This window comes from Hyla sarda, chromosome 10, assembly GCF_029499605.1.
Source record: "Hyla sarda isolate aHylSar1 chromosome 10, aHylSar1.hap1, whole genome shotgun sequence".
NCBI lineage: Eukaryota > Metazoa > Chordata > Amphibia > Anura > Hylidae > Hyla > Hyla sarda.
This window is the reverse complement of record NC_079198.1, coordinates 34,447,742-34,474,336: the sequence shown is the minus strand read 5'-3', so window position 1 is coordinate 34,474,336 and position 26,595 is coordinate 34,447,742. Positions and strand designations below refer to the sequence as shown.

The 26,595-nt window shown below is 42.8% G+C and overlaps 1 protein-coding gene across 1 annotated transcript in view; it reads left to right on the top strand.

Annotated features, from left to right (window-relative positions):
• Nucleotides 1-24,399, top strand: part of TECTA (tectorin alpha) — a 271,389-nt gene extending 246,990 nt beyond the window's left edge. Inside the window, exon 25 of the mRNA XM_056544773.1 lies at nt 20,710-24,399. Within this exon, the coding sequence (XP_056400748.1) occupies nt 20,710-20,792 (83 nt within the window). The 3' untranslated portion in view covers nt 20,793-24,399. The remainder of the gene's footprint in view (nt 1-20,709) is intronic.
• Nucleotides 24,400-26,595: the final 2,196 nt, after the last annotated feature.

Genomic DNA, 26,595 nt, shown 5'->3' with positions numbered 1-26,595 from the left:
TGGAAAAAAAAAGCCATTTTGTAAATTTTGGGGGCTTCTGTTTCTACGCCGTACATTTTTCGGTAAAAATGACACATTCCTTTATTCTGTAGGTCCATTCAATTAAAATTATATCCTACTTATATAGGTTTGATTTTGTCATACTTCTGAAAAAAATCATAACTACATGCAGGAAAATTTAGGTACAGTTTACGTTTGAAACTAGGGGTGTGAATCGCCAAGAATTTGGCGATTCGATTCGAATCGCGATACCAGTGTGGCAATTCGATATATCGCGATATATCGCGATACCATCTAGGTGACGATACATCGCGATATATCGCCCACCTGGGAGCATTCATAGATCCCAATAGACGCCGCTGTCAGCTTTGACAGCGGCGATCTAGTACTCTGGTGCTCACTTTTCTCATGTTATCCCGTCCGGGCTGCAAAATAAAATAAAACGCACTTTATCTTACCTGCCAACGAGCCCGCGGAGCTCTGATACACTCCGGTACAGGTGTTCGGTCCCCGGGCTGTATTCTTCTTACTTCCTGTTAGTCCGGCACGTCACATGGAGCTTCAGCCTATCACCAGCGGAGGCGGGACATCGCTGCGGCCAGTGATAGGCTGAAGCTCCATGTGACGTGCCGGACTAACAGGAAGTAAGAAGAATACAGCCCGGGGACCGAACACCTGTACCGGAGCTCCGGGGGCTCGTTGGCAGGTAAGATAAAGTGCGTTTTATTAAAAATTCCACATCCCTAAAAGAATCGATTCAAAAATATTTTGAATCGATTCTGTATCGGCAAATGAAAAATCGCGATTATCGCGAGAATCGATTTTTTCTTACATCCCTATTTGAAACCTTCATTTTTACACATTTGTTAAAATTCTGTAACATGTTACAGATTTTCTGAGATTCATTGTTTATATGCAGACATGTTATTTTTGTTTTGGTTATATGTCATTTTTATTAGTTCTTTGTATTTCTTGAAAATTCTATAAAAATGTAATTGAAACAAAAAAACAAAAAAAAAAAAATTGTCATCTTCTGACCCCAATAACTATTATTTTTCAGTGTATGGGGCGGTATGAGGGCTCATTTTTTGCTCTGAAGTTTTTAGCGGTACCATTTTTGTATTGATCAGACTTATTTATCGCTTTTCACTCATTCCTTTTTTTATGATATAAAAAGAGACCAAAAATAAACAATTTTGGGCTTTGGAATTTTTTTGCGCGTACGCCATTGACCGTGCAGTTTAATTAATGATATATTTTTATAGTTTGGACATTTCCACAAGCGGCGATACCACATATGTTTATTTTCATTTACACAGTTTGTTTTTTTTTAAATGGGAAAAGGGGGGTGATTCAAACTTTTACCAGGGGAGGGGTATAATGATCTTTATTCACTTTTTTTTCACTTTTTTTTTGCAATGTTATAGCTCCCATATGGAGCTATAACACTGCATACACTGATCTTTTACATTGTTCAATGGTTTCTCATAGGAAACCATTGATCAATGATTCTGCCGCTTGACCGCTCATGTCTGGATCTCAGGTACTGAGCAGTCATTTGGCAATCAGACACCAGGAGGCAAGGTAGGAGACCTTGTGTCCCAGAGCTGTTCGGGATGCCGCGATTTCGCCACAGACATCCCGAACAGCCCCCTGAGCTGCACCGGCAGTGATTTACTTTCACTTTAGATGCGGCGTTCAACTTTAGATGCGGCGATTAGAGATGAGCGAACTTTTCAAAAATTTGATTCGGCCGATTCGCCTATTTTTCCGAAAAAGTTTGTTTCGATCTGAATTTTTTTGCGGCGAATCTATATTAAAAAAGGCTATATCTAGCCTACATACAGCCTCTATAGGGGTATAGAACACTTTGCTGTGTTCTAAAATGCATATGGAGTGTTCTGGGTTAGTGAAATAATACTGTTATTCAGAATAACATGCAGATTACCGGCATCGCTTTTAGAATCACTGCCGCACAGCAGCACAATTACAGAGCCTGGTGGTGTCATCAGTGTCAGGAGACCATAAAGTGACTGAATGACATAGCGTGGAGGTGTTGGCAGCATGAGGAGACCATTTAGTTGCTGAATGACACAGTGTGGAGGTGTTGGCAGCATGAGGACACCATATAGTGGCTGAATGACACAGCTTGGATGAGGCTGAAGCATGAGGACACAATATAGTGGCTGAATGACACAACGTGGAGGTGTTGGCAGCATGAGGAGACCATAAAGTGGCTGAATGGCACAGCGTGGAGGTGTTGGCAGCATGAGGACACCATATAGTGGCTTAATGGCACAGTGTGGAGGTGTTGGCAGCATGAGGACACCATATAGTGGCTGAATGACACAGCTTGGATGAGGCTGAAGCATGAGGACACCATATAGTGGCTGAATGACACAGCCTGGAGGTGTTGGCAGCATGAGGAGACCATATAGTGGCTGAATGGCACAGCGTGGAGGTGTTGGCATCATGAGGACACCATATAGTGGCTGAATGACACAGCATGGACATGTTGTCAGCATGAGGAGACCATATAGTGGCTGAATGACACAGCATGGAGGTGTTGGCAGCATGAGGAGACCATATAGTGGATGAACGGCACAGCCCGGAGTTGCCAGCAGCATGAGTAGGCACTAGGCCTTCACAATCCCTAAGATTAAAAGATGAATTAAGAAATTTAAACCGAAGATTTTAAATAGCGGGTGCTACTTATAGGAAAATTTGAAATTCCCAGACCCAGGCCCCACAGCGGCATCAGTAACCCATATATTGGCTGAATGACACAGCCTGGAGTTGGCTGATGCACGAGTACACAGCAGGGCTTCACAATCCCACCCAAAAAACACCACAATTTTAGAAATTTAAAAAAAAAAGATTTTGGATAGCGGGTGCTACCTATGAGAAAATTTTTAATTCCCAGACCCAGGCCCCACAGCGGCATCAGTAACCCATATATTGCCTGAATGACACAGCCTGGAATTGGCTGATGCACGAGTACACACCAGGGCTTCACAACCCCCCCCCCCCAAAAAAAAACCACCACAATTTTAGAAATTTTTGAAAAAGATTTTGGATAGCGGGTGCTGCTTATGAGAAAATTTTAAATTAACAGACCCAGGCCCCACAGCGGCATCAGTAACCCATATATTGCCTGAATGACACAGCCTGGAGTTGGTTGATGCACGAGTACACACCAGGGCTTCACAATCCCCCCCAAAAAACACCACAATTTTAGAAATTTTAAAAAAAGATTTTGGATAACGGGTGCTACCTATGAGAAAATTTGAAATTCCCAGGCCCAGCAGCGCCATCATTTTTCGATTTGAAATTTAAAACAACCTTTGCGTGTCCCGGACCCCAGCGTGTGGGTACGAAGGACCAAATCCCACAAGCCCCCACAGGGCTCATGTGGCCGTGAGATTTAGGCGCAACATCTCCATTGCCCTGACCGACCATTCTTTCCAAGACTTCTCGCCAAGGCAAACCATGTGAAGAACAGCATGACACCGCCATGACCTGCACACATGGTATGCTTAAGGGCCACTGAGACTTGTCCGGGCAGTGGAGGCTTAAGACACAGTGGAGGATGTGGAGGCGGAGTAGCACACTGTCGCAGGACCAGTGGGCTGACAGTGTGTAGCAGGAAGCAGCATTGAGTACACACCAGGGCTTCAGAATCCCAAAGAAAAAACAACCATTTTTAATAAAAAATTAAGAATATTTCGGACAGCGGGTGCTACCTATATATTGCCTGAATGACACAGCCTGGAGTTGGCTGATGCATGAGTACACACTAGGGCTTCACAATCCCTCCCAAAAAACACAACAATTGTACAAATTTATGAAGAAGACTTTTGGATAGAGGGTGCTAACAAAATTTGAAATTCCCAGACCCAGGCCAAGCAGCGCCATCAGTAAACCATATATTGCCTGAATGACACAGGCTGGAGTTGGCTGATGCATGAGTACGCACCAAAGCTTCACAATCCCTAATAAAAAAGACAAACATTTTTGACAAAAAATTTTTACGAAAATTTAGGACAGCGAGTGCTCTCTATATATTACCAGAATGACGCAGCCTGGAGTTGGCTGCAGCATGTGGAGACCATTGAAATGTATGATTTTTTTAATTTAAATTTAAATAAAAATTTGTGTCCCGGACCCCGCCGTGTGGGTACAAAGGACCTAATCTCACAAGCACCCACAGGGCTCATGTGGCCGTAAGATGTAGGCGCAACAACTCCATAGCCCTGACCGGCCATTTTTGTTTTTTGTACCTTTGTTTAAGAACAAGCGCATATCCAAGAGTCCAGAAGACTCTATAATGCAGGAGGGTGGACCACCAATAGGCATTCTTCTATAAAATAATTTTTTATGAAATAAAGAAGCGTATTTTTTTTTTGAAAATTTTACTTAAAAAATCACACGCAGCAAGCGTTCAATGGTGTAATGGTTATTATTAGGGAAAATTCAAGTTTATTACAGTGATAATTTTCCAATCAGAAAATTGGAAAAAAAACGCTACCCAAGAGTGTTTATTCACCCCATACATTGCACCATAAATGTTGAGAGTTCAATTAAGCATGTAAGTATGTATTTCAAAAATCCTAAAATTAAAGGCCCAAGCCCAGAAGCATCATGAAGTCAAGTAGTTCCTGAAAGACACAGGAGCAGTCAGGAGTAGGCATCAGCAGTACCCAAGAGGCTTTAATAACCCCTTACATTGCACGATCACTCGCGAGATCGAGCAATAACAGGTGTGTTATGCGCTCAGATGTCCGGGGCTGCATGAGCGCTACACTGAACGGACCAGCGTGTGTCTATCTTTCACCGACAGGTGCGGGTAACCCGCTGAACCCCGTTTGCGATAGGGATCAGGGATTGCAATTATTTGCCAGGAAAGAAAAATCACAAGTGCGGGTCATAAGCTCGGGTTCATTAAGTCCCTGCCCTTTGTACACACCGCATGTCTCTACTACCGATTGGATGGTTTAGTGAGGTCCTCGGATCGTCCCCAGAGGGGTAGGAGAAGGCCCTGGCAGAGAGCCGAGAATTTAAAGATCATTGTTGAAATTTGCATTAAGCATGTATTAACTACTGCTAAACTTCCAAAAATTGAAGGCCCAAGGCCTGAGGCATTGGGGAGGCAATTATTTCCTGAAAGACACAGAATGAGTCAGGAGCAGCCATCCGCAGTACCCAAGAGAGTTTCATAACCAACCCCTTACATTTAAACATCAATGTTGAAATTTGCATTAAGCATGTATTTAGCTACTGCTAAACGTCCAAAAATTGAAGGCCCAAGGCCTGAGGCATCAGGGAGGCAATTATTTCCTGAAAGACACAGAATGAGTCAAGAGCAGTCATTCGCAGTACCCAAGAGGGTTTCATAACCAACCCTTTACATTTAAAGATCAATGCTGAAATTGGCATTAAGCATGTATTTAGCTACTGCTAAACATCCAAAAATTGAAGGCCCAAGGCCTGAGGCATTGGGGAGGCAATTATTTCCTGAAAGACACAGAATGAGTCAGGAGCAGCCATCCGCAGTACCCAAGAGAGTTTCATAACCAACCCCTTACATTTAAACATCAATGTTGAAATTTGCATTAAGCATGTATTTAGCTACTGCTAAACGTCCAAAAATTGAAGGCCCAAGGCCTGAGGCATCAGGGAGGCAATTATTTCCTGAAAGACACAGAATGAGTCAAGAGCAGTCATTCGCAGTACCCAAGAGGGTTTCATAACCAACCCCTTACATTTAAAGATCAATGCTGAAATTTGCATTAAGCATGTATTTAGCTACTGCTAAACATCCAAAAATTGAAGGCCCAAGGCCTGAGGCATCAGGGAGGCAAGTAGTTCCTGAAAGACACACAATGACTCAGGAGCAGTCATTCGCAGTACCCAAGAGGGTTTCATAACCAACGCCTTACATTTAAAGATCAATGTTGAAATTTGCATTAAGCATGTATTTAGCTACTGCTAAACATCCAAAAATTGAAGGCCCAATGCCTGAGGCATCAGGGAGGCAATTATTTCCTGAAAGACACAGAATGAGTCAGGAGCATTCATTCGCAGTACCCAAAAGGGTTTTATAACCAACCCCTTACATTTAAAGATCAATGTTGAAATTTGCATTAAGCATGTATTTAGCTACTGCTAAACATCCAAAAATTAACCTGTTAAGGACCCAGGGCGTAAACTTACGCCCTGAGTCCCGGTCCTGCGATATAACGCGGGGTCACACGGTGACCCTGCATCATATCGCTGCGGCCCAGGCATCACAGTGAAGCCAGGACCCGCCGCTAATAGCGCGCAGCACTGATCGCGGTGCCGCGCTATTAACCCTTTAGCCGCGTACTCAAAGCTGAGCCGTCGGTTAAAAACGAAAGTAAAAGTGCCCGGCTAGCTCAGGGAGCTGTTCGGGATCGCCGTGGTATAATCGCGGCATCCCGAACAGCTGTAGCACAGGAGGAAGGTCTCTTACCTTCCTTCCTGCAGTCCGATCGCCGAATGAATGCTTCAAGCCTGAGATCCAGGCTTGAGCAATCAATCGCCGAAAACACTGATTGATCCATTCCTATGGGGATGCATCAATCAGTGATAAAGATCAGTAAATGCAATGTTATAGCCCCTTATGGGAGCTATAATATTGCATAAGAAAAGTGTAAAAAAATCATTAACCCTTTCAATTATACCTTCCCCTAATAAAAGTTTGAATCACCCGGCATTTCCAAGAATAAAAAAAAAAAACTGTGTAAATAAAAATAAACATATGTGGAATCCCCGCATGCGGAAATGTCCAAATTATAAAAATATACCACTTTTTAAACCCCATGTTCAATTGCGTACGCGCAAAAAAAATCTAATTAAAAGTGATCAAAAAGTCTGATCAAAACAAAAATGGTACCGCTAAAAACCTCAGATCACGGCGCAAAAAATGAGCCCTCATAGCACCCTGAACACAGAAAAATAAAAAACGTTTTAGGGCTCAGAAAATGTCAATTTTAAACGTATACATTTTCCTGCATGCATTCATGATTTTTTTCTGAAGTAATACAAAATCAAACCTATACAAGTAGGGTATCATTTTAACTATATGGACGTACAGAATAAATATAAGGTGTAATTTTTGCCAAAAAATTTACTGCGTAAAAACGGAAGCCCCCAAAACATATAAAATAGTGTTTTTTCATCAATTTTGTCGCACATTGATTTTTTTTTCCCGTTTCAGCGTAGATTTTTGGGTAAAATGTCTAATGTGATTACAAAGTAGAATTAGTGTCGCAAAAAATAAGCCATCATATAGAATTTTAGGTGAAAATTTTTAAGAGTTATGATTTTTTAAAGTTAAGGAGGAAACATTTAAAATGAAAAAACGGAAAAAGCCCGGGTCCTTAAAGTGTTAAAAGCCCAAGGCCAGAAGCATCAGTGAGGCAAGTAGTTCCTGAAAGACACAGTATGAGCCAGGAGCAGGCAATGGCAGTACAAAAGAGGGTTTCATAACCGTAATTGATAACCCAAGAGGGTTTCATAACCAACCATAATTGGGAAATGTTGGTGTATCAGCATGTTCAATCTACTCTGAGGCATCTGGCATTGGTGGCTGGAAATCCTGGCTGATCCATCCCTGATTCATCTTCTCAAACGTCTGTCCCTCAACATTTTTAGTGGACAGACGAGTTCACCTTGGGGTGACTATGGCCCCGGCTGCACTAAACACCTGCTCTGATGGCACACTACTGGCTGTGCAGGACAGCTTTTCCAGGGCAAACTCTGCGAGTTGCGGCCATAAATCAAGTTTGGCGGCCCAGAAGTCCAGCGGATCTTCAATGGTTGTTGGCATGGCCATGTCAAGGTATGCCACCACCTGCTGGTTCAGGTCCTGCTCCATGTCTACCTGCTGCTGAGTTGCTTCACTATGTGGGTGAAGAAAGCTACTCATCAGCGACTGTAGACTCAGGCTGCTGCTGATTGAGCTGGTACTGCTCCTGCCACCCCTCCCCTCCCCAGCAGCCATGGCAGTGGAAGGTGAGCGCAGAGGGCCCCCCGAGTCAGACCTGCGAGTGGATGGACGCCAACTGACTACGTAGAATCTCTCTGTAGTAGGTCAGTTTGTCCTCCCTCTCAGTGGGTGTAAAAAAGGCCCCCATTTTGGGACGGTAGCGAGGGTCTAATAAGGTGGAGATCCAGAATTTTGACAATTCGGGGGACACTACGCAAGCAACTGAGCATGCATCGTGCCATTTGCGCCAGTGACTCGGAGGGACTACCTGCCTCCATCTCCACTTCATACTGCCACGATGTGTCTGGGTCTTCTGTCTTACCTTCCTCATAACCCTCTAGCTCCATCTCATCCAACCTAAACTGTTCTCCGCTCTGCCCCTCATCATCCTCCTCCTCCAGTTCAGCCCCCACAGGGCACATGTAGCCTTGAGATGTAGGCGCAACGTCTCCATTTCCGTGACCAGCCATGGTTTCAATCATTTGTTGTAGGAAATGTAGGAGTGGAGTTACATCGTTCATGGCGTAAACCAGGCGACTCACAAATAATGTGGCTTCCTCAAAGGGCCTCAGCAAATGTCAGGTGTCACGTATGAGCTGCCACTGGTTCACATTGAAGTTAAACAGGGGAGTACTCCTATCTGCTTGGATCATAAAGAAATTGGTGATGTCTTTTCTTTGTTCATAGTCTGTCCAACATATGGAGGGGGGAGTTCCAACGTGTGGCAACGTCCCAAATAAGACTATGTTGTGGGATACCGTTCTGACGCTGCAGCTCAAGCAAGGTGTGCTTGGCGGTGTACGAGTAACTGAAGTGCATGCACAGTTTCCTTGCCATTTTCAGGATGTTTTGCAAATGGGGTGAAGACTTGAGGAAGTGCTTGACAACCAGATTCAACACGTGTGCCATGCAGGGCGCATGTTTCACACTTCCTTGTCGCAGCGCGGACACAATGTTCTTCTTGTTGTCGGTCACCATGGTTCCCATTTCCAGATTTTGTGGAGTAAGCCATACTCGGATTTCTTTACGAATTAACTTTAGCAGTTCCTCCCCTGTGGGACTCCGTTCGCCAAGGCAAACCATGTGAAGAACAGCTTGACACCGCCGTGCCCTACACACATGGTACGATGAAGGGCCACCGAGATTTGGACGTGCAGTGGAGGCCGAGGAAACGGTGGAGGATGAGGAGGCAGCATCACACACTGTAACAGGACCAACTGCCTGGGAGCGAGAGCGTGGAGGAGGAAGTGGTGTGACCTGTCCAAGTTGCTGTTGTGGCTGTGCAGGAACCACATTTACCCAGTGGGCCGTAAAAGACAAGTATTTTCCCTGCCCGTAGTTACAGCTCCATACGTCGGCGCTGCCGTGCACTTTTTAACACACCGACAGGCTCAAGGACTGGACCACCTTCTCTTGTACAAACTTATGCAGGGCTGGTACTGCCTTCTTCACAAAGAAATGACGGCTTGGGACTCTCCACCTCAGCTCGGCACAAGCCATCAATTCTCTGAAAGGTGCAGATTTCACCACTTGAAAAGGGAGGGACTGCAACACCAGCAACTTGGACAGGAGCACATTCAACTTCTGCGCCGTTGGACGAGTGGGCGCATACTGTTGTCTCTTGGACATGGCTTCGCCGATGGATTGTTGGCGGAATGGCTGACTAAAAGCGGGAGAAGCAAGAGCGACAGAAGGAGGGTTTGACACACAGCTCCCTTCGGCTGAGGTGGTGGAGCCTTGGCTGGATGAAGGAGGGAGCGGATGGCCACTGGGTGATGCAGCAGGCTGAACCACTACATCGGAGCCACGGTTCTCCCAGGCCGCTTTATGGTGGCAAAGAATCTGTTGACACAGGGCCGTGGTGCCGACATTGGGACCCTGGCCACGCTTCACCTTCTGCCGACAGATCTTGCATGTGGCTATGTGAGCCTCCTCCGGATGCCTTATGAAAAACTTCCACACCGCCGAGTAGCTGATTTTCCCACCCGCAGTCCGCACTAATTGACTGCTACTGGCACCGTCTATCAGCAACCCCTGTTCCACTACCTCCCGGAAAGGTAGGCTGCCGCAAAGCAGGTGGTCTCCCCCAGGCATGTTTGGCTCCTGAATTTCCGCTCCTGCCACCACGCTGACTGCCAACCGTGCTACCGCCTTGCTGCCTCAAGGGCAACCTGCAACTCTCTTCTCCTGATGATGATGAAGCCCCTTCTGCACCCGGCTCCCAATTGCGATCGGCTTCATCATCATCAACAGGTGTGTGCACGTCACTGATGTCCTCCTCAGGTTCCCCAACAGTGTCTGCTTTAGGACCCTGAACACCTGCAACTCCGCCTCCCACGTCACTCTCCGCATCACTACTTGGCCGCTTAGCAGAGCAAGCAGCGCATGTCTCCTCCCCTTCTTGGCTGTCCAGTAGCTGCTGACTGTCCTCTATTAGATCGTCCTCAGTAAATAGTGGAGCTAAACTCACAGCATAAGATACTTCTTTAGGAGAGGGAACAGCATAGGACAAAGGCAATGGGAGGACAGGGACTGCTCCCGGGCCATGCCAACTGAGGGTTGTGTCTGAGGAACCCACCGACTGTTGACTGGGGGTGTCAGATGTCACTTGTGATGATGTGGATGAGCGTAAACAATCGACGTCGGCAGATGGGTTGCTGGTGGAGACACGACCGCTGGCTGACAACGGGAGCTCAGGCCTCTCGCTGCGACTCCTGCTGCCACTAGCCCCAAGTCTGCTGCCAACTCTGCCTGAAGTTTTTAGGCCTCTGCCACTTCTCTGTGCACGTCCTGGAACTTCTCTGCCTGACATACTTAGTGCGTTTATGAGGGTATTACAATACGCTACACTACTCTTTAAACATTATTTGTCTAGAACAGCAGCAGGTGATTACTTATGGCTGTCCTTTCACAGTATGTAGGCCCTTTACAGATTAGCAGGTACAAGATGGCACACTACTTGGATGTACGTATGCGGTATGCACTGATGAGGGCAGTAAGATGCGCAACTATAGGCAGAAAAACTCTGTATTTTTTTTAAAACACCAGCCGGTTAATATTATTGTTTGTACTTTGACGGTATGGAGCACCTTGAGAGATTAACAGGTACTAAATGGTACAATACTTGGATGTACCTATGCGGTATGCACTGATGAGGGCAGTAATATGCGTAACTATATGCAGAAAAAACTCTGTATTTTTGTAAAACACCTGCCGGTGAATACTATTGTTTGGACTTTGACGGTATGGAGCACCTTGACAGCTTAACAGGAACTAAATGGTAAAATACTTGGATGTACCTATGCGGTATGCACTGATGAGGGCAGTAATATGCGTAACTATACGCAGAAAAAACTCTGTATTTTTGTAAAACACCAGCCGGTGAATACTATTGTTTGGACTTTGACGGTATGGAGCACCTTGACAGCTTAACAGGAACTAAATGGTACAATATTTGAATGTACCTATGCGGTATGCACTGATGAGGGCAGTAATATGCGTAACTATATGCAGAAAAAACTCTGAATTTTTGTAAAACACCAGCCGGTGAATACTATTGTTTGGACTTTGATAGTATGGAGCATCTTGACAGCTTAACAGGAACTAAATGGTAAAATACTTGGATGTACCTATGCGGTATGCACTGATGAGGGCAGTAATATGTGTAACTATACGCAGAAAAAACTCAGTATTTTTTCAAAACACCAGCCGGTGGATGCTATTGTTTGGACTTTGACGGTATGGAGCACCTTGACAGATTAACAGGTACTAAATGGTACAATACTTGGATGTACCTATGCGGTATGCACTGATGAGGGCAGTAATATGTGTAACTATATGCATAAAAAACTCTGTATTTTTGTAAAACACCAGCCGGTGGATACTATTGTTTGGACTTTGACGGTATGGAGCACCTTGACAGCCTAACAGGAACTAAATGGTACAATACTTGGATGTACCTATGCGGTATGCACTGATGAGGGCAGTAATATGCGTAACTATAAGCAGAAAAAACTCTGTATTTTTTTAAAAACACCAGCCGGTGGATACTATTGTTTGGACTTTGGACTTTGACGGTATGGAGCACCTTGACAGATTAACAGGTACTAAATGGTACAATGCTTGGATGTACCTATGCGGTATGCACTGATGAGGGCAGTAATATGCGTAACTATACGCAGAAAAAACTCTGTATTTTTGTAAAACACCAGCCGGTGAATACTATTGTTTGGACTTTGACGGTATGGAGCACCTTGACAGCTTAACAGGAACTAAATGGTACAATATTTGAATGTACCTATGCGGTATGCACTGATGAGGGCACTAATATGCGTAACTATATGCAGAAAAAACTCTGTATTTTTGTAAAACACCAGCCGGTGAATACTATTGTTTGGACTTTGACAGTATGGAGCACCTTGACAGCTTAACAGGAGCTAAATGGTAAAATACTTGGATGTACCTATGCGGTATGCACTGATGAGGGCAGTAATATGTGTAACTATACGCAGAAAAAACTCTGTATTTTTTCAAAACACCAGCCGGTGGATGCTATTGTTTGGACTTTGACGGTATGGAGCACCTTGACAGATTAACAGGTACTAAATGGTACAATACTTGGATGTACCTATGCGGTATGCACTGATGAGGGCAGTAATATGCGTAACTATATGCATAAAAAACTCTGTATTTTTGTAAAACACCAGCCGGTGGATACTATTGTTTGGACTTTGACGGTATGGAGCACCTTGACAGCCTAACAGGAACTAAATGGTACAATACTTGGATGTACCTATGCGGTATGCACTGATGAGGGCAGTAATATGCGTAACTATACGCAGAAAAACCTCTGTATTTAAAAAAAAAAGAAAAACAGCCGGTGAATCCCTAATGCTGATGTGACTAGCAGTTGCAGTGTAACGCTGTGGTATGAGTTATTCACACACACGCAGTCCCGTTCTCTCTATCTCTGAGTGCATAGATGAAATGAAGAGAGGCAAGATGGCCGCCGATTATATAGGGGCTGTGACATCACAGGGATCAGTGAACACTGATAGGCTGCTTCTCACATGTGATTCAGGGTCAGCCCGCCTACTTTCATTCCCGCCGCTGTTTCCCGCCCTCCCATAATCCCCTGCCCCATGTACTCACATGTGAATCCGCCATCTTAGGTCTTCAATAGCCTGGAACGCTGTAAAATGGAGTTTATTGAAGCGATTCGCGTGATCGAATCGCGGTGATATTCGCATTCGTAGCAAATCGAATTTTTCATGAAATTCGTAACGAATTCGGGTTTGTCAACTTCGATTCACTCATCTTTAATTGAGTCCAGTGCTGAGCATTTGTGTCGTTATCCCGACATATTGAGTGCCGCAGGTACAATCTAATAAATATATTACATATTCAGTTTTGCACGTCATTAAAGTTTTGATTTTATATGTTTACCCTGTTGTTTATGAGGTAAATTCTTTACATTGTTTTTTTATGCTCAGGCAACATTTATATTTGGATGTACAATATGGAAAAGAGCCTGTAATTGCGTTAGTTTTTAGAGTAGATATTTTTTATATTTTTCAACTTGCTCGGTGCTAACATATTTTTCAAAGACTGATTTTTTTCTGAAGGTTATCTGTGGATGTTTTAGTAAAATGTCTTTAACCCCTTAAGGACACATGACGTTCTCATACGTCTCCATTTCCGAGTCCTTAAGGACACATGACGTATGAGAACGTCATGTGTTTTACCGGCCCCCGCAACCATCTGGAGCGGAGGCGCTGCCCGATGCCTGCTGAAATCGTTCAGCAGGCATCGGGGCATATCGCCCAGGGGGGTCATTATGACAATGACAATTCAGTCCAGCGATCTGCGGCGGATTCCGGGTCAATCGGGTCTCCAGTGACCCGGTGACCCGGAATTATTGGCTGATCGGGGCCGTCAGAGACGGCCCCGAACAGCCAGAGCCTGCAAGGGTGAGGTGGCACTGGTGCCACCTCACGATCTCCCTGATTCGTCGGCCGGATTACCGGGCGACCAATCAGGGCGCCTGCTGCGGGTGTCACTCCCGCAACCCGCTCCGCCCCTGTTCCGGAGAACGTGAGCGGGTGCGGGACGTGCACCCCGGGTGCTGGGGACCCCGATCCCCGACGTCCCTGTTGGGATCGGGGCCCCAGGAGCAGCGGCGGCGGCGACGACGAGGGACTGACCTGTGCGGCGAGGATCGTTGGAGGTGAGTGACAGCCTCCTGCTGTTGCTTAGCAACAGCTCCCAGCATGCAAAAAGGGCATGCTGGGAGCTATAGTTATGCAACAGCAGGAGGCAGACCACCACAACTCCCAGCATTCCCTTATGGGCATGCTGGGACTTGTAGTTTTGCAACAGCTGGAGGCACATTCTTTATGGAAAAGTGTACCTTCAGCTGTTGTATAACTACAACTCCCAGCTTGCACAATCAGCTAAAGTGCATGCTGGGAGTTGTAGTGGTGCATCTGGTGGTTGCATAACTACAACTCCCAGCATGCCCGTTGGCTGTCGGTGACTGCTGAGAGTTGTAGTTTTGCAACAGCTGAAGGCATAGTTACATAGTTACATAGTTAGTACGGTCGAAAAAAGACATATGTCCATCAAGTTCAACCAGGGAATTAAGGGGTAGGGGTGTGGCGCGATATTGGGGAAGGGATGGGATTTTATATTTCTTCATAAGCATTAATGTTATTTTGTTCAATGAATGTATCTAATCCTGTTTCAAAGCTGTTAATTGTTCCTGCTGTGACCAGTTCCTGAGGTAGACCGTTCCATAAATTAGCAGTCCTCACGGTAAAGAAGGCGTGTCGCCCCTTGAGACTAAACTTTTTCTTCTCCAGACGGAGGGAGTGCCCCCTCGTCCTTTGGGGGGGTTTAACCTGGAACAGTTTTTCTCAATATTTTTTGTATGGGCCATTAATATACTTATATACGTTTATCATATCCCCCCTTAAATGTCTCTTCTCAAGACTAAACAATTGTAACTCCTTTAATCGCTCCTCATAGCTAAGATGTTCCATGCTCCATATTAGTTTAGTTGCGCATCTCTGCACCCTTTCCAACTCCGCAGTGTCCCTTTTATGGACAGGTGCCCAAAACTGAACAGCATATTCCAGGTGAGGCCGTACCAATGCTTTATAAAGGGGGAGTATTATGTCCCTGTCCCTCGAGTCCATGCCTCTTTTGATACATGACAATATCCTGCCGGCTTTGGAAGCAGCAGCCTGACATTGTATGCTATTCTGTAGTCTGTGATCTACAAGTACACCCAGATCGTTCTCTACCAGTGACTTTCCCAGTTTAATCCCCCCTAAGACATACGATGCATGCAGGTTATTAGTACCCAGATGCATAACTTTACATTTATCCACATTGAACCTCATTTGCCAAGTGGATGCCCAGACACTTAGTCTATCCAAGTCATCTTGTAACTTATGCACATCTTCTATAGACTGTACCGTGCTACAAAGCTTGGTGTCATCTGCAAAGATAGAAACAGAGCTGTTAATACCATCCTCTATATCATTGATAAATAAATTAAACAACAGCGGGCCCAGTACTGAACCTTGGGGTACACCACTAATTACCGGGGACCAATCAGAGTACGAATCATTGACCACCACTCTCTGAGTACGATCCATGAGCCAGTGTTCAGTCCAGTTACAAACTAAAGTTTCCAAGCCCAAGGACCTTAACTTACCTGTCAGACGTCTATGAGGGACAGTATCAAAGCCTTTAGCAAAATCCAGAAACACTATATCCACAGCCATTCCTCTGTCAAGGCTTCTACTCACCTCTTCATAAAAGCAAATTAGATTGGTTTGACAACTTCTATCCTTAGTAAACCCATGCTGGCTATCACTTATAATACAATTATCCCCTATGTATTCCTGTATGTAATCCCTTATAAGTCCTTCAAACAATTTACCCACAATGCACGTTAAACTTACCGGTCTATAGTTTCCTTGGGAAGACCTAGAGCCCTTTTTGAAGATTGGCACCACATTCGCCTTGCGCCAGTCCCTTGGCACAATACCAGACACCAGAGAATCTCTAAATATCATGAACAGGGGTACAGATATTACTGAACTTACCTCTCTAAGAACTCTTGGGTGTAGTCCATCCGGCCCTGGGGATTTGCTTACATTTATATCACTTAACTTACCTTGTACCATCTCTACATTAAGCCAGTTCAGTACATTAAGTAGCAAACCAGTGTGTCTCCAGCTGTTGCATAACTACAATCCCCAGCATCCCCAGCCAAAGTAGTATGCCTCCAGCTGTTGCATAACTACAAGACCCAGCATGCCCTTCCGCTGTCCGTACATGCTGGGGGTTGTAGCTTTTGCAACAGCTGAAGGCACACTGGTTGCAAAACACTGAGTTTGTTACCAAACTCGGTGTTTCACAACCAGTGTGCCTCCAGCTGTTGCAAAACTACAACTCCCAGCATGCACTGATAGACCGTACATGCTGGGAGTTGTAGTTTTGCAACAGCTGGATGTCCCCCCCCATCAAATTTGGGGATTTTTCACCAAGAAAGGATGCAAGTTACCATAAAATTTTACCACTAAGTTAAAGTAGAATATGTCACGAAAAAACTATCTCGGAATCAGAATGATAACTAAAAGCATTCCAGAGTTATTGTTTAAAGTGACAGTGGTCAGAATTGCAAAAAACGCTCCGGTCCTTAAGGTGTAAAATGGCCTGGTCCTTAAGGGGTTAAGAAATGGATCCAATAATAGTATGTTCCAATGTGATTGGAGTATCTGTTTAATATTTTATGATCAGTGGAATAAGTTGTCAGGAAGGTGTATGAATATGTCTTACTTTTAGTTATATTAGTCTGGTTAATGACTTTGTGTTGGAGACAGGTTTTTTGGTCCAGGCGACTTGCTCTCTCCAGGCAACTTGCTGTTCTTAATCAGAGATTGTGATGCGAGACAATTACATCAAGGAATTCTGAATTATTATTGCAATGTCTGTGGGTAAATTGGACATTGCAAGGATTCTTGTTTAAGGAAGAACAGTATTGTGTGATATTTCTCCTCAAATGCACCCATAAACAAATTTGCTAGACTGGGTGCGAATCTCGTCCCCATCGCTGTTCCACAGTGTTGTTGGTACTTAGTGCCATTGAATTTGAAAAAATTATGCTCAAGTATAAATTGTATTGCTTCTTCTATTCCTTTGTTCGGCTGGCATCTGTTGGTCGCGGTCCAGGTATTGGGATACTGCAGAGATTCCTTGGTCATGTTGGTTTTTTGTGTATAGTGACGTAATATCCATAGTGAGGAAGGAGAATTTTTTTTAACTTTTTGCACCATTTCCACAGCAAGAGGATGTCTCCTGCTGATGCCTGCTGCTGCACTCAGCTTATGACACCCGCAGGCGCATGGTCCCCATAGCGGGTAGAGTGTCAAATGTCAGCCACAGCGCGATCCCCATAGCGGGGACTGTATAATATGCTAGCCGCTGCGCTCAGCTTATGACATCCGCGGGGCACAGTCCCCATAGCAAGGAATGAATTACATTACAGCCGCAGCACTTATAACATTGCAGCCCCAGCACTTCTGCTATCACAGCAGGAATCATTTTCTTGCTGTGGTAGCCGAACTCACACTGAAGGGAACGGTGTTTGCGACAGCATATTTGTGGTCATGTGACATTTGCACACACCCCCAGCCCCCGCAGGAACCAATGATAGGTGTGTGTGTGTCAGCCAATGGAGCTGTTTTAGTCCAGCACTGGAAAGTGCTGAGTCATGTAACACATTCCATGGCAAAACCCAAAATATGGCACTACACCGGCATCTAGCAACGGCCGGGACCCGTGGCTAATACCGGACATCACCGACCGCAGTGATGTCCGGTATTAACTCCATAGACATGGCAATCAAAGTTGATCGCTGCATCTAAAATGTTACCGGCATGCTCAGTCATGCTGATCAGGATTACCGAGGTAAAACTGCAGTGTCCCGATCAGCTGAGGACACACGAGGAGGGTCCCTACCTTCCTCTTTGATGTCCGATCATCGTTTCATTGCTGCATGCCTGAGATCCAGGCTGGAGCAATTGAGCACTGCTAACACTGATCAATGCTATGCTATTGCATAGCATTGATCAGTGTATGCAATCAAGGTATTGCATGTTATAGTCCCCTAGGGGGCTATACTAGTGTAAAAAAAAGTTAATAAATGTGATTTAACCCCTTCCCTAATAAAAGTTTGAATCACCCCCCTTTTCCCATTAAAAAAAACAAAATGTAAATAAAAATAAATATAAACATAAGTGGTATTGCCGCGTATGTAAATGTCTGAACTATAAAATATATCATTAATTAAACTGCACGGTCAGGTTTTTTTGACTCAGGCAACTGACTTAAAGAAAAGACTTATTGAACGACAATATCCTGTAAGTGTTATTGAGGACGGTTTTGACAGAGCTACGACAGTTAGACGGATGGACCTACTGAGACCAAAAGGTAGAGTAGACCTTAAACCAAGGAGGTTTATATTTTCATTGGCTAATTCCCATATGAATCGTACTGTCGCCAATGCCATTAGAAATAATTGGTACATCATTGAGTCAGATACTGATGTCAAAGATGTGGCCAAAAACTGTCCCCTTATCACTTATAGAAAAAATCGAACACTAGGTGATAAATTGAAGCATGTCCAATCTGTTGGACAGAGACCGGCTTTAAAAGGTTGTGAATGGCTTTCTGGTTCTACGCCTAAGGGCAATTTCCGATGTGGAAATTGCTCATTTTGCTCCCAATTCTTGTGCACTAAAAATCTACGTTTGGGAGTTTTTTTTGCATGAAATAACTGATTTGATCACATGCCGTACCTCCTTTGTGGTCTACAGTATTTTTTGTCCCTGTGGTTTCTTCTATGTGGGCAAAACCATTCGACCCCTCCATGTGAGATTCCGTGAACATTTACGTTCTATACGGACTGGAGTTGGAGTCCCTAGGTTAGTTGCCCACGTGGAAGAAGTCCACCAAAAGGATCCTAGTGTCCTAAAATTTGCGGGTTTAGAAAGGGTGAGAGATCTCCCAGGAGGTGGCGATCATCAGACTTAGCTTTTGCGCAGTGAAGCTCACTGGATTCTAAAATTGGAAGCCACGGGCAGTTTAGGCTTTAATGACCGGGTAGAATTAGCGCCTCTGTTATAATGTATCATTATTTGTATTACATTATTATCATTCAATGTTAATGTAGATTATATATGTTCTTACATGATTTTGTTTTGGTCTATATATTTATGACTACTGTATATTTTAGTTTGTTTTACGAGCGGAGCCAGGACTTACCTTCGGGAGTCACATGATATCCTCTGTTTACATGTATCACGTGATGAGTGATGTCTCCGGATGTGACGCCTATTTTAGGTGTCGCCCGGAGACGGAATTCATTCACCGGCGCCAAACAGGCGTGAAACAACTTGTTCCGGAGCTCCTGTCCCCCCCCCCCCCCCCGCCTCCTATTATGTTATTGCCTTGTGTACCGGTGACGGAATAAAGAGTTGAATTCCTGGTGAGTGCGATCCTTCTTCTTTGTCTTCATATGAACTTTTATTTTCCTGTTTATGGAGACGCACCACTATAGGCTATTCCTCTAGCTAGCCCCGCAGCCCCCTCGGATGCTAATAGTGCCAGTAGCCTTTAATTCTGGTAGTGCCAGGTCCATTTTCTTTGTACTGTGAATAGATTGCACGGTCAGGCATTTCAACTACAAGCATATAGGGGGAGATTTATCTAAACCAATGTAAAGGAAGAGTGATGCAGTTACCCATTGCAACCAATCAGATTGCTTCTTTCATTTTTAAAGAGGCCTGTCAAAAATGAAAGAAGGAATCTGATTGGTTGCTATGGGCAACTGCACCACACTTCCTCTACACTGGTTTTGATATATCTCCACCATATTGTAATAAATTTGGTATATAGGGATCCCCAACCCCCCCCCCCCCCCCCCCCAACCCTCATCTTCATGCAAAGCCAGGCCCTTTTCCCACCTGGCAAGCCTAAGAGCGGCAAAAAGTTAAAAAAAAATGTTTCTGCAAACCTTAACAATTTTTTTTTTGTTTTGCACCTCAGAATAACTCATAAAGTATATGGTAAAAAGAAAAAGTCCATTATGATCCTCAACAAGAACGGCGTAATTCAGCCATGTCAATGCAAGAATAAAAATAAAAATTGACATGATCTTAGATAAAGAGACAAAAAAAAAACACAAACAAAAAATGTGTCTAATCCTTTAGGGGTTAATCTACTCCCACAATATGTCAAGGTGACCCCTGGTTATCTATGAAATGTATATAGAACATTATAATGTGACTCAGGAAACCATCTTTACCGCTCACAATTCTCACACATTTGATCTCCAGTTTCCAGGTCTCACAATTTCCTTAAATTTCCTTCCTTTGTCTCTTGTCCTCTATGAGAAAGGGAGTCGGATTCTTTCTTCATGTCTGCATATTTTTACCTTGAGCACTGAACTGTCATTGTTTTCAGCCCTCAAAAACCTTGTTCTTTTAGTACCACAAATTAAGGGAACACATTTTTTTCCTCTTAGAAATTGTTGAACCTTTTTCAAACTTTTTGAATCTACCAGCTTAAATATGTTTTAATGCTGTATATGTCTGACCCTATGTTTGCTTCTTGTTTTATTTTAGTGTCCAACTCTTCACCGGAGCATCATCCCTGGCTGTTCTGTCTACTCATACACCAGATCACTGTGCTTGGATTTTATTTATAAAAGTAAAAATTAACAAAGGGACTGAAAACAAACATGTTTTTTGGGAAATGTAGCCACAAATGAGAAATTCAGCAAGATGAAAGTGCGAAAAAGACATTCTTACAATGTATACTCAGATATTAAACTAAATGCAGTTTGAGTGATTTTCTAAGCAATGAATGGCTGTAAGTGTAACCTGTTTAACCATTATATGGAAACTTTGCTCAGTTCGGGTGCTTCAGGTTACTCTATCACATTTCACAGACCACCTGTTTATCTGTACTTAACATTCAAGACCTCATACGCTTATTTTGTTTTTCCATATTTACTTTCAGTCAATTAAATCTTGTTTTTCAGCCGTCTCATTGCTTCTCTTTGGAAACATTAGTAGTTGAAAATCTTCAGCATAGTAGGAGCAATTTTAAAATAGTTCACATATTTTATGCATCTCTTAACTTTGTATTATTAATAATAATAATATATTATAATCAGAAATTATGTAACAGATGGAAGCTGATGATAAATCTGAGAATTTCTTAGGAATGGAGGAAACATAACTTTGAGTAAGTCTAAGGTTGTAGACTCTATTATATTAATATGTGACTTTAAGGAAACTCAGGAAAAGCTTTGATTTACACCATAAAGACATTGCAACCTAGTTAATAGAAGTAATAGAGGAAATGTAATTTTACTATGGCTGCCACAGTCTAAAGTGGATTGTATTATAATTAAGATTAATAAAACAAATACCTGTTTCAGCTAAACAGTACAGATAAATTAAGACAATGAGCACAATTTTATATTTTCACTACAGCTAGTAGATACATTTCTTTTAATAGGTAAAAGAATATTTCCTTTGCATTCTTATACTTCATGCTGGTAACCATGTTACCTTGTAAATTTTGTTCACATGTGGTGTAGTTCACCATTCTTTTTAATGGGTTGTGTCTGGTATTGCAGCTTATCTTAGACACCAATTCACACAGATGAGCGATAACATTAAAACTATGATGTGAACCAGTAGATGTGAACCATCCAGGCATAGACTTTACGAGACCTCATGAGGTGTTCTTTGGTATCTGGAACAAGAATGGTAGATCCACTGCTGATAAAGGCCCCTACTGTTAGGGAATTCACCAAAGGTGTGGAGTTGGTCTACATTAAAGTCAGTGGTACTTGTCAGTAACAATTACATTATGGTCCGTACTTGAAGTTCCCCAGCAAACAATTGCCCAGAGCAGCCTCTGTAATCTTATCTTCTTTACATAGTGTAATGTCTTTCCTGGGTAAGTGATGTAATGTTAAAGAAAACAACTTAGCCAAATCATTTTATTCCATTGCTCTGTGTTCCAGTTTCAAATCTCATGTGCAGGGGACAGGGGTTAACAAGGACACTCTGATCTTTTGTAGCTCTTGTGTGGTTTCAGACTATCCAGGCTAGCTTTTTTGTCCCCTCATACATTAATAAGTCTTGACTCTGTCTTTAGAAAACCGGTTGTCTTTCTTTGGACTACTCTTGGAAATGACTAACCACTGCATACTGGGTATACCCCACAATACTGGCCATTTTGAAGATGCTCTGATGTTCTCATCTAGATATCACAATTTTACTCACTTTCTGCCCACTTTCTACCTTATATATCCCAGTCCTTGGCAGATGCCATTGTCACCAGGTAATGAATATAATTCATTTCCTCTGTCAGTGATTTTAAAGTAATGAAATTGATCAGTGTATATGCAGTGAGATTTGTAGATAGATATACATGCAGAGATTGACATCTTCAGTACTCAGCTTCCATCTAGTTGCACAACATACCCAAGACGGCATGCAACATTGACATTTTGGAGTTCTAAGGATATCAATACAGTTCGGTGTCAACTAAGCAATGTAAGGTAGCAGTGAGAGTAAATGTCATAACATTCCACATTTAATTTAGTAAAGTGTATCTTTTTCCCAGCAGCATCATCCTTCAGTTTAATATTGATGTCTAGTTCATAGGAATTTAAACACATTTATTATTTTCACAATCACATTTAATCTGCAAGCAACTTTTTCTTTTTTTTTCTTTTTTTAAAGGGGCAACTGGTGAAAAATGAGAACTGGTTAGTAAGTAAGGCTTGTTTTATCTTTCTTTAACCAGTCTGAGCCTTTAAAATAAAAAGAAATCCCACCAGACAACCCCTTTAATGCTTGAAAGGTAGATACATCCATTTGTAATGATTTCCATGCTTCAGTCAGATGTCCCCTCTCACAGCATACAGCTTCAAAGACATAGAGACTTGCAGCTGTCTCCCCTATTTTTGGAACTAAGTAGATTTCCCAATATTTACATACTTAATAAATAAAAAGAGGAATTACAGGTTAGAATAAAAGTAAGGCCACCTTTCTCTTGTAAGATTTAGTATAATAAAAGGCTTTATGTAAGCAGACAATAAATAGATTTTAAGGTTGATACATTTTTCAAGATCAAATGACTGCAATTAATAGAATTATTGCAGCTGGTGTCTGAATCTTGTGTTCCATTGATCATTTAACCCATGTATGTTATTGCGCATTTCAAGCTGGAAATTATTAGTGCTCCAGTCTAAATGGTACTTAATCTTATTTACTGCCACTGCCATGCACAATATTTACTAATGTCATTCCTATAACACATCAAACAAAAGTCTTCAAAATGTACGACTTATAACGCTAGTCAATTAAAAGAAACTTTTTCAACTGTACCATCAAAGAAAGATATGGAAACTTAGACTTAAAATAAAGAAAAATTAAAGCCTACCCGTCACTAAATAAACTTTTCTAAACTTACTCAGGCTATGTTCCCTAACTTCTCCTAACACTCCTCCCACCCTTAGAAAAAATTTCAGAGCTTTAAACATTTTTTAAATAGAAGCCAATTACAAAAGTTATTTATTTGGCATAAGGAATGAAATATTACAAATCATGTTTAATGACAGCGCCCATTTAAACAAGAGGATAAGAATATTTTTGAGAGTAACAGGGTCAAGAACAGCCACTTTAATAAATAAGCATGTATGTTATATATGTACACCTACAGTTATCACATTTATTTTCATTCTTAGTTTGGAAAAAAGGAAATACTAGTACCAGGCACCGGACATTAACTTTGTGCCATAATGTGTAAATATGAATATAACATCGCCATCTGGTATTTATTGCTTTTATGTGCAGTTTCTTATTTTGGCAAAAAAAATATCCCTCTTATCATATGGAGCATATAGTCTGATCTGTGAGTAGCTGGTTGTAAAGCAGGAGCTGAGCAGATTAATATATTGCATTGTGTGAAACGATTACATATCACTTGTGGGGTCCAGTGGTCGGCTCTACTTCCTGATTGACAGCTATCTCAGTATAATGAGTTATACACGGAAGGCTGTCAATCACCAATAAGACCACCCACTAAACTCTTAAGCCCAAAGTAACCCAGAATTTGAATGAATTACAAGTCATACTGAATTTTTCCACACAAAACTATAGACCAATCTGCTCCTCTTCTCTGGCTTCCCACAGATTGGACTACATGTCCAATATGACAGAGTTCCTTTAAAGCTGCAAGTTCATGCTTCAGATTAAAACTGTATGATTCAAACATTGACATTATTTTGATTCTGAATGTTAAATTAATAAAATGAAGGCAGAAAAATAATATGTTGTTGTTGTTTACTTTAGAACCAAATATTTCGAACGTTGTGCATCCTGTGTGTAATATAACTCAATTTTTTACAGAGTGATACTAAGTCTGCAGTGTAGAAGTATGATCCACCTACTTTTGCTCACTATTTATCCCATGTCATCTATTTCATATGTACAAAGTGTATCTCTGTGTATCTTTGATCCCAAGTCTCTAAGCACACAGATTTTTTTCTTTTGATTTCTACTTTAACCCTTTAAGGACACAGCCCATTTGGGCCTTTATGACAAGGCCAGTTTCATTTTTGTGTTTTTGTTCTTAAATCCATAACTTTTTGTATTTTTCCATCCACGGACTCATGTAATGGCTTGTTTTTTGCAAGACCAATTGTACTTTTAACGATACCTTTTATTCTAGCAAAAACAACACGTAATATCCAGCTCACTCCTTGCCGCTGTGCAGTTAACTAGTGCGGGCCACACGTAACTTGAACCAAATAAGTAGAGAAATATCCAGCCCAGCAGTTCTGGATTAGGATGCTTCTTTATTTATTCTTAATACAATACACAATCACATGGTGTGGATAGCAGAGTGATGTGTTTTAACTGTGAACCCGGTATTAGTCATACTAATCTCCAAAAAGAATATTATTTTGTGGGGAAATTGAAAAAGAAAACTGCAATTTTGCAACTTTTTGAGGGTTTCATTTTTACGCAGTGCACATTACAGTAAAATTAACATGTTCTATTTTTTCTAAGGGTCAATATGATTAAAATGATACATGCTCTACTATTATTGTACTACTACTACTACTACTACTACTACTACTACTACTATTACTAAAAATCAATCTTGAAACAAAATTAGTATGTTTTAAATCACTTTATTCTGACCCCTTTTACTCTCTCCATATACGGGGCTGGATAAGGGCTCGTTTTTTTCGCCATGGTCTGTAGAATTTATTGGTATCACTTGGATATATGTGACTGTTTGTTCACTTTTTATTTTATTTTTCTGGGATGTCATGTGACCAAAAAGCAGCAATTTCAGAGTTTTTTTTATTTAACGTTTATGCCGTTCATTGTATGGGATAATTAACATTATATTTTGATAGTTCGGACATTTGGACACACGCCGATACAAAATATGTTTATTAACCTCTTGGGGAAGCAGGGCGTATGCATACGCCCTGCATCCCCGATCCTTAAGGACTCAGGGCGTACCTGTATGCCCTGAGCATTTCTGGTCCCCGCCGCTCACCGGGTGGGGACCGGACCTGGATGCCTGCTGAAATCATTCCGCATGCATCCTGGGACATCACCAGGAGGTCCCGTCGGTCAATTTGCTACGATTCCGTTCCCCGCCGCTCGCCGGGTGGGGATCGGAGCTGGATGCCTGCTGAAATCATTCAGCAGGCATCCCGGCACTTTGCCGAGGAAGGTCCTGAGGACCCTCCATATCGGCGATCGCTGCAGATCGCAGGCGAATACACGCCAGCAATCTGCAGCTATTCCGGGTCATCTGGGTCACGTGTGACCAGATGACCCGGATAAGGATGGTGATCAGTGGTGTAATATACGCCACCAATCACCATCCGTACAGTACTGGGAGGTGGCAGTGTTGCCACCCCCCCCCCCAGTACAGATGTGATTGGGGGGGGGAGTAGAGCAGGAGCACGATGCTCCGCTCTGATCAGCACCATTTTACATCTGGTGCTGATCAGACCGGAGCTCCGTCCTGTGTGTCCCCCCTCACAGTGAAAAAGTGCCATCTGGCATTGTTCTGTGCCCCCCTGGCACAGCAGCGTTTGGGACAGGTATAGATTAGGCAGGGAAAGAGTTTAGAATTAAAAAAAAAAAAAGATAATTTTTTTTTCAGTGCGCATAGGGCCCTACAGGGTCACTGCGGTCTGCACCAGTTTTTTTTTTTTTTCGAGGGCACAGACCTTTTTTTTTTTTTGCTAAACGTGTGGCCGGGCCCTCTTAGCCATAAAAGAGCGGTCCGCCACCATTAGGTAAAGCCCACCCGCCGCTGATCAGTCCCGTAGTACTGATCAGCGTATTCTTTTGTGGTGCAGGTGTTTTTTCGGGTTATAGCGGCTTTTTTATTTTATTTTTTGCACCAATAGTCGGTCCATGCCACCAGTAGCAGGCCTGTGCTGTGTGGACGGA